Source organism: Elephas maximus, chromosome 3 (assembly GCF_024166365.1).
Source record: "Elephas maximus indicus isolate mEleMax1 chromosome 3, mEleMax1 primary haplotype, whole genome shotgun sequence".
In the NCBI taxonomy this organism is placed as follows: Eukaryota; Metazoa; Chordata; class Mammalia; order Proboscidea; family Elephantidae; genus Elephas; species Elephas maximus.
In genome coordinates, this window is record NC_064821.1 from 169,567,166 (window position 1) to 169,576,542 (window position 9,377).

General features: G+C 44.4%; 1 protein-coding gene across 1 annotated transcript; it reads right to left on the reverse strand.

Moving 5' to 3' along the window:
* Positions 1-243: 243 nt before the first annotated feature.
* On the reverse strand, positions 244-6,005 carry PIFO (primary cilia formation). Its single transcript, XM_049880113.1, has 6 exons — positions 5,969-6,005; positions 5,570-5,712; positions 4,837-4,932; positions 3,549-3,682; positions 1,830-1,947; positions 244-483 (listed from the first exon to the last, which is right to left on the reverse strand). Exons 1-6 carry the CDS (start codon positions 5,991-5,993, stop codon positions 415-417), a joined length of 585 nt encoding a protein of 194 aa, XP_049736070.1. The 5' UTR covers positions 5,994-6,005; the 3' UTR covers positions 244-414.
* Positions 6,006-9,377: the final 3,372 nt, after the last annotated feature.

Genomic DNA, 9,377 nt, shown 5'->3' on the forward strand with positions numbered 1-9,377 from the left:
GTGATTCTACCATTTTACACTCCCACCAGCAGTGTGAAACTCTTGATAAGTATAGGCCATCAGCCTCCTCTTGACAGAGCTAGAGGCAGAATTATAAAATCGGTGCCTTAGAATCAGACCTAGAGGGCAGGACCTACCAGTATTTCACTCAGATGAACTCACCCCGCTGAACACCCAACATGAACCCTGGAACCAATCTACTTATATATGCACCATAAATGAGGACATGAAGATAGAACGCTCTAAGCTAGTTTTAATGCTCTTATACAGCAGTTATAAGTCCCCTTCCCCTCCGCCGGGCCCCATGCCGGCAGATAAGAGGACCACAGTGATACAGAGAGAGAAGAGTGGCTCCGTCCTCAATCCTGGAAATTCTGTAGTCAGAAGGATGCCTGTGAATGTAGTCACCGCCTCTCAGTCGTAATACAGACTTAGGTAGGCCACACGATTCCGATGCTTTCTAAAGTCTTTGTCTGTGGACAGCTAAAATGAAAGAATATTAAGCTCAATATCCTAACAAAGATCCTCCACCTCTGGTCCTCCTGGCTGTACATTATAGCTGTGAGGCTCAGCTGAGCCCCATCTCACAGTAATCTGCCCATTATACCAGGTGCCATCAAGTTGACTCTGACTCATGGCGGCCTCCTGTGTGTAAGAGTAGAACTGTGCTCCACTGGGTTTTCAATGGCTGATTTTTCAGAAGTAGATTGCCAGGCCAGTCTTCTGAGGTGCTTCTGGGTGGACTCAAACCGCAAACCTTTCAGCTAGTAGCTCAGCCCGTTAACCATTTACATCACCCAGGAACCCACAGTAATTGAGACGTAGTGATTCTCTCAGCATTTGTCTATGCATCTACCCGTTACTGCCTCACTTTTGTTTATATCATGCCAGGAATTATTTGCTAAATCTGTGTATAAACTCTCTCCAAATAGCTGGCATGTTTTTTAAAGACAAAAATTATACATTTAATTTTTGAGTATCACCCAAAGGCTCTGGCACAGTCCAGTATTTAATAAACATCTGTGGAATTAACCCAATGTTCCGCTAGGAGAAAATAGGCACCTCTGGAATATTATGATAGCTAGCATGGTTTGAGCACTGATGTATGAGGTACTGTGTTAACTGCTTCGTTATCTCAATTAATTTTCACAGGTATATTGTATTATACCCATTTTACAGATAAGAAAACTGAGGCTCGGAAAAATTAAGAGGCTTGCTCAATATTACACAGCAAGTAAATAGTGGAGCTAGTAAACACAGGCAGTTTGTCACCAGAGCCCATCCTCTTAACCAGAATGCTCTCCAACTCCTTGATGATCTAATCTCTAGGGATGTGATGGAAAGAGCACTGGACTAGGAGCCAAAAGATCTGAATTTGAGCCATGCAACCTCCACAAGTCACTTAATCCACCTGAGCTTCAGTTTCTTCCTCTGTCATATGGAGATCATTCTCCTCTATATACTGCAGAAGATTTTTTGAAGATCAAATAAAAAAAATGTGACCTTTATTAGATCCGAAAAGCAAAACCAAACCCAATTCCGACTCATAGCAACCCTATAGGACAGAGTAGAACTGCGCCATAGAACTTCCAAGGTGCACCTGGTGGATTCGAACTGCTGAACTTTTTGGCTATTAGCTGTAGTACTTACCTACTACGCCACCAGGGTTCACTGTCACAGCAACATGCAAACTCTCACTGACAGACAGGTGGTGGCTACACACGAGGTGCATTCACCATTCACTGGGAACCGAACCCAGGTCTCCCACATGGAAGGTGAGAACTGTACCACTGAACCGCCACCACACCCCAGATGTTCAATCTTATTACCTCGGCTTTTAAGGTCCTTTTCTGTAGACATGGAACCTGAGCCCAGTCTGGAGATCCAAATTTCATCGGCCAAGCAATTTTTCGGGGTGGCTTCATTTCTGGGTTGTATGTGCCAGGGCTAGAAGTAGAAATACACAACACCATGTCTAAGGAGTAAATATCCATACACCAACTCTACCATTACCATAACTATCCCTAACTCTTTGGGATTAGCTTTTTAATGTTGGGCAAGTATGGGGGTCCCTTTGCCTGTTACTGTATTTCTGATCAGTTGTTAAAGATACCGAGTCTTGACATTCAGCTGGGGTAAAGATCGATCTTAGTTTAAAAAATATTTCTGCAACTCGTATCCTTAGTTGAAAGGCCAGAAGATCTGAGAAGTGGCAGATGAGGAAAGAGGTCTGCGACAGTGATCAATTAGTACTGCCCATGATTTGAAATGGAGGATAAAAGTGCCACAATAATTTAATCTATCACCAATAAAAAAAAGTTTCTCCAAGGGATAGCGAAGCAGACCCAGTTCAGTGTTCTTGATGATGGGCTTATTTTAAAGTTGTCTTTGTTCATAACACTTTGTCCTTTAGTGAAAACTTTTTAGTGTGGAAGAAAGAGCTGACATGGGGGTCAAGATTCAATACTCCCACTTCCTGAAAGCAACCCCGAGAAAGTTACATGCACTATCTGATACTCGGATGTTTCATCAGTAAAAGACAGACCTTGACCCTTTGCCCTACAATTCCATAAATCTCGAGTGGCTCCCTAAAGCATTTAGATTAAACCCCTTGGCCTGTGAGGCCTACATAATCTATTCCCAGCCTCCCTCTCTGACCTCACTTCCTCCTTCCTCACTATACTCTAGCCATACTCCAAAAAACCCATTGCCACTGAATCAATTCTGACTCATAGAGACTCATAGGGCAGAGTAGAACTGCTCAATACGGTTTCCAAGTAGCGCCTGGTGGAATTGAACTGCTGACCTTTTGGTTAGCAGCCATAGCTCTTAACCACTATGCTACCAGGGTTTCCCTAGCCATACTAGCCTTCTCTTTTCTTCTTCCCACCAAATTCCTTCCCAATGAATGGCCTTTGCACCTGCTGCGCTTTTTGCTGGGAAAGCTCTGTCCCCAGATCTTCACAGGGCTCTCTCCTGCTTGTCATTCTGGTCTAGAACCAAATGTCATTTCCTCAAAGAGAGCTTTCTTGGCAATCCTCGCTGAAGTAGCCTCCAGCCCATCATCATCCTGTTTCGTTTCCTTCATAGCACATCACACCAGGTCCCCATGCTTCCTGGTTTGTCCCCACAGTCCCGGCTTGCAGCTAATATCTTAGCATATTTCATGCTCAGAGGTGTCCCCAGTTTGGCTAATAAATTATACAGTCATTCTCCTTACTACCAGTGATATTTTCTTATATACTTGCTTCTCATATTACATTCTGGTCTCCAGAACGTGAACTCCAGGAAATCAGGAAACTTGTGTAATGGGTTTACTGCTAAATCTCTGGAATCTACAAAAATGCTTGGCATATTAATAAACACTTATTGACTGACTGACTATGACTCTCCAATTCTACAATGGCAGAGAACTGGGAGGGAAGAGGGTAAATTTTAAAGATACAGTGGTTTCTTATTTAGCTGGGGTGGTTTCGATGTAGCCCTTTTAATGTACCTCTTTTCCTATTGCTCTTCGTTAAAATGTGCCAGGAAAATAAGATACATACCCAGGATAAAAGTCCTTTTCTGAATCGCACTTCCTACATCGAGGCAACATGGTATTAAATGGAGCAAAAGATTGCTTGTGTTTTTCCTCCGGAGACTGTATTTTCTGGTACCTGCCTGGGTAAGGTGTTATATTCTGTTTCCAAGAAAAAGATCAACATCATGTTAAAAAAAAAAAAAAAAATCATGTTAGAGGGTGATATATACACACATAAAGCCTTCTAGACGGAAAAATTGGAATGTTCCCTTCCTGTTCATGAATCAACCATGGTTCAGCCACCTCAAGCTATAGAGAAAAATAGGCCTACAGTAGGTAGAAAATCAAGATACGGGTATGGTTCAGCTACCTAAAGATACATAATGCTTAAAAAAAAAACCAAACCCATTGCCATCAAGTCGATTCCGACTCATAGCGACCCTATAGGACAGGGTAGAACTGCCTCATAGGGTTTCCAAGGAGCGGCTGGTGGATTTGAACTGTCAGCCTTTTGGTTAGCAGCCAAGCTCTTAACCACTGCTCCACCAGGGCTCCATATAATGCTTAGGATGTAGAAATAAACCCATGGTGGGCAGAATGCCAAGGTAACTACTTGCAGCCCTGCTGGTAGTGGAGGGGGGGGCCTGCAGCCCCACTGCCCCACTTAGAGATTTTTAGAGCCAGCACCTGCAGCCCTACTCCTTGAACTTGAAGTGTCAAGATATCACCCAATAGATGCAATCCCATGTACTACAGTGTAGAACTGTCCCCCATACAGTTTTCTTGGCAGTAATCTTTATGAAAACAGATCACCTGGCCTTTCTTCTGTGACACTGCTAGGTAGGTTTGAACTGCCAGCCTTTAGGTTAGGTTAGTAGTTGAGTACAAACTGTTTACGCCGTCTAGGGACCTTTAGGATCCAATACAGACTACTTTAGACTTGAGATTCACTCACACAAAAGGGTGGACAAGTTGGAATTTGTTTTCTGACAAGATAATTCGATGTAAATGCACCTTCTAGTATTTTAACCTCAGGTGTCTCAGCACCAAAGCCCTATCTTGAGATGATTTCTTCCCACGAACTGTTTTCCAGTCTCCCCGGTATACTCAGGCACTCATTTGCAATGTGAATGTCCAAACATTTCAGGCAGGCTTCCTCCTTAACAGCTTTTGCCTAAATGGCTACTTTTCTTGAATTTCAGGGCATACTCTTTTAGGTAATCTCCCCCCCGCCCCCCAGCCCTTTTGTCTCCCTTACAAATACAGGTAACATGGGTCACACCAAAACCTGCACATATTCAGCTATTTCTAACCTTGATTGGTTGAAACCTCAAGCTTGTTCTCGCTCCAAAAGCATACCCTTTTTTACTGGTTGGGATTTTCGTGAGGTTGTACGCCAAGCCATATTTCTTCAGGTGAAATACATAAAAAGAAAAAAAAAAAAAAACACAGAGAACATTACAGCCATCGTTTAGTGGAGCTTGGAATGCTCCTCTCTGAATCTTCTCTGCAAGAGATTGCCCTTTCTTCCTTGTCTTGGTGCCTTCGAGGTCAATATACCAGCATGACACCAAACAACTAAGTAACACAGGTGACTCTGCAAGGAATAGGGCTGGGTAAAAAAATCCTATGATTCCACTGAATCCTGTCCTCATACCCAAAGAGTGACATGCACTCTAATGTAACAGTCAGTCAGATTATATTGTTATTTCATAAACCTACTGCCCTTCATATCAACAGTCCAGGTTTGGACTAACGGAGCGTAATTGGCATTGGCCCACAGCTCTTTGGAGGTGTTAATGGGGTACGGACTATTCTGGGGACTCCCTGAGGCAAAGGCTTGCATTTGGTGGAAAAGGAAGAGGGGAGCAAAGGTCACTGACTCTTTGACAATTGGCCAGACAACTGGTTGTAGGAGTTCAGGGCACCTTCTCATGTTGGGGACTCTGAAGATCACAAATCCCGTGGAATTTTTCTTCTATTGAGCTTGCGTGTCTTTAGACAGCCCTGGAACTGAGACCTATCTAAGGCGAGGTGAATACTCACGTCTTCCGTTATGTAACATCCAGGTCCTCTGTGGGGTGCTCCCCTCAGAGGGAGAAACTTGTTCCCCATTAAGTCTGGGGGATTGTAGCAAGGAAAGACTTTCCTCTGCTGACATGTTCCAAAGGAATAATTAATCAGCGATTCTGAAGATCAAGAAAGAGGAGAAACTCCACGTGAGAGAAGGCACCTCGGTCTCCGTGTGCACGTTGGCGGTTGGAGGATGGTGTGGGGGGGGATGCGGCACAGAGGTCAGGGTTCGACCGTGCTGTTAACAAAAGCCAGAACCCACTCCACCAGGAGGGCGAACTGCATTTCCCTCCCCTTTGTCTTTCCCAGCCTCCCTGTCTTCTCGTTCCCCCTCCCCTCTGCACAAGGCTCCTCTACCACAGCTCGCCTCACCCGCCTCGCTGAAGCTGAAGCACATCGTGCACACGCCTCTCGGGCCAGCACTTGTGTACTGCGTTGCCAAGGGAACGCAGGGGCGTCGGGAGCACCCGCGCGGCTGCGGACCCGGAGCACGCTTGCGCAGCGAGTCGGGGTGGTGGAGGAGGGACAATTGGGGGCGGGGTGGGGGGGGTACTCGCCCCTCTGGGGCGGGGCACCAAAGGAATTGCCATCTCTGCTGTTGGGCTGGGGGAAGAGAAGTTGTTGGATCCGCGGCTGTAGAGGGTACGGAGTGGAAGGATGGGCAGAAGGGCTTTGGAAACTGGCCTCTGGGAATGCGCTGCTGTGGAGAGAATGCCCCAAGACCGGGCTGCTAGGATCTAGGAAAGGAAAACGCAGCCCCTGCAGTGATGGCGCACCTGGGTGGGCGACTCCCAGAGCAAGACCAAAGGAGGGGATTGGGAGGGGAATGGGACGCAGAGGATAGATAGCTCTTTTAAACCAGTTGTCCAAAGTGTCCTCCGACTCCTGGCAGCCCACGCGTGTCAGAATAGAGCTGTGATCCACAGCGGTTTCAGTGGCTGCTTTTCAGAAGTGGATCACTGAGGTGCCTCTGGGTGGATTCCAGCCACCACCGTTTGGCCACCCAGGGCCTCTAGCTGTGTACTAGGTCCTCTTAGAGCCATTTTTGCAGGAGGCCCGCTGGTGCAATGGTTAACGCAGCTGTGCTGCTAACCTGAAGACCTGCTGTTGGAACCCACCAGCTGCTTTGCAGGAGAAAAGACCTGGAGATCTGCTCCAGTAAAGATTTCAGCCTAGGAAACTCTTTGAAGCAGTTCTACCCTGTCCTGTAGGGTCAGTGTGAGTCTGAATCAACTCCATGGCACACCGCAACAGATCCATTTTTTCCTTAAGCCATTCCAATCTAGTTACCCTGTTCTCTCTCTCTCTGTATGTAATGGGGGGACGAGCAACAAGTCCGTAAAGGGCTGGAGGCCTTGGGCATCACAGAAGTTGCTTAATAAGTTTAAAATCTTTGCCAGTCACCGAAACCTCTAAACCTCAGTTTCCTCATCTCTAAATTGGGAATAATAATTTCTGTGTATAGGGTCGTTGAAGGGGTCCCTGAGTGGCAAAAACTAATTGAAAGTTTGGCTGTTCAAACCCACCTAGAGATGCTTTCAAAGAAAGGCCTGGTGATCTACTTCTGAAAGGCCACAGCCGTGAAAACCCAATGGCACAGTTCTACTCTGCAACACAGTCAGAATTGACTTTAAGGTTACAGGGTCAACTAAGATAACGAGATTAAAACAATTCAGTGCCCGGTACTTGGTGGTTGACACCAGGTTATTATTACTGAAGATAATACCAGTCAGCTCGTGAGTACCCCCATCCAGCCCAAGAAAAATCCTCAGGGCATGTGTTGACTTCTTTACCTTTTCCTGGACTTTTTACTAGATTTTAGGATGGCTTTTAGGAGTTGTCCAGGTGTGGGAGGCAACTAGAACTGTCTTCAGGGATGATTTTATACATCTAAAGTAGTTTCCAACAGAGGTGATACTGAGCCCCAGAGGATATTTTGGAAATGTATGGAAACATTTTTGCTTGTTAAAAATTATTGGGGGGATACCTCTGCTCAACAGACCAGGGGTACTAGACATCCTGCCTTGCAGTGCCCAATCGCACACAATAAATTGCCCCAAGTCTCATATAACATTCAAAAGCCCTGCTGGACATTGAAAAAAAAATTATAAAAAAGTAATGCAGAAAGTCCAGTAATATAGGAGGTCATTATGTGAAGAACAAAACTTAAATAGAATAAAGATATACTCTCAAAATTATGGTATCATTAACTCCAAGCATTCTATCTACTCAAAATATAACTGTAATAGTATTGATAATAAGTAAAATGAGAAGAGATATTGATATTAATTGACCATTTTCACTTTCATTAATATTTTAGGTAATATCAATATTTCTAGGTACCCAGACTGTTTTTGGAAATAGTGTTTACATGATTAGTGACATGAAACATGTCTTACAAAGTACTTTTAAAGTACGGAAACCCATTCCAGCAATGGTAGGCTGGCTGACCTCAGACTAATCCTCCAACTGAGAGTAGCTAGAAAAGCTGAACTAACTAAAAAAAAAAAAATCTATGTTTAGAGACATTAGAGCTATAACAAGGAAGAAACGACTTGCAGGGCCAGTATCTCAGGTAGAGAAGCCCAAGTAGTGAACCTAACAGTTGGTGCCACTGTTCCCTTTGAGCATTTGCTAATTAAAAAGCTGGTGGAGAAGTAGAAGATTTGAGCAGAACTTTGGACAGTCTGAGAGCTGGGGAACAAAAAGTAGCCTGGCCATGGAAGAGGAGGGACTAGAAGACACCCTGGGCTTTCAGCTGGGACTCCAAAGGTACAAACCCTAGGAATAAAGGTAAACAAGAAATAGAGCAGCTCTCAAAAAACCCTGCAGTTCAGCTTTGCATCATTTCACTACCAAATTGCATTATGGTGATCTGCTTCTACCCTTACGGCATGCCAGAAATGAAAGGAAATCATCTCTGAAGATAATATCATCCAGAGCCTCAGCTAATTTTTATAGTTTTTCTATACCAAATGTTTGATAGTCAATGAAATATAATAATATTCAAATGACCACTTATACAAAAATAAAGTAGAAATAGACTCAAAGGAAATCTAGAGATCGGGCTTTAAAGTAACTATAATTGGCTTGAGATTTTGGAAGAAGCAACAAAACTGGCGAGTGAACACAGAGAAGCAAAAGAAAGCAAGAAAATATGCGACCATTAAGCAGATTCTTGGCTTCTGAGATAAAAGGATAAAGATTTCGAAGATTTGACCAACACTGCTATCAAACTTGACTAAATTGGCATCTGTAGAACACTGCATTCACTAACTGCAGAAGACATTTTTTAAAATTGTGCTTAAAGTGAAAGTTTACAGTTCGTTAGTTTCTTATACAAAAATTTGTGTACACATTGTTACGTGACCGTACTTGCTCTCCCTGTCGTGTGACAGCACACTCCTCCTTTCCACCCCGGATTTCCTGTATCTATTTTTTATTCAGCCAGCTTCTGTCCCTTTTTGCCTTCTCATCTTGCCTCTGGACAGGAGCTGCCCACTTAGTCTCAGGTGTCTAATTGAGCTAAGAAGCACACTCCTCACCAGTATAATTTTATGTTTTTATAGTCCAGTTTAATCTTTGTCTGAAGAGTTGGCTTGGGGAATGGTTTTACTTTGGGCTAACACGGAGTCCGGGGTCATGTCCTCTGGGGTCCCTCCAGTCTCAGGCAGACCATTAAGGCTGGTCTTTTTACCAGAATTTGAGTTTTGCACCCCACTTTTCTCCTGCTCCCTCAGGACTCTCTGTTGTGTTTCCTGTCAGGGCAGTCACTGGTGGT

Excerpts from the sequence above, each read along its gene's own strand:
- PIFO (XM_049880113.1), bottom strand. The coding sequence starts at position 5,993 with ATGTGCTTCAGCTTCAGCGAGGCGG. Across the intron at positions 4,933-5,569 it reads GATGTTACATAACGGAAGAC|AAATATGGCTTGGCGTACAA; the intron begins GTGAGTATTCAC and ends TTTCACCTGAAG. Across the intron at positions 1,948-3,548 it reads GAAAAGGACTTTTATCCTGG|CCCTGGCACATACAACCCAG; the intron begins GTATGTATCTTA and ends TTCTACTTCTAG.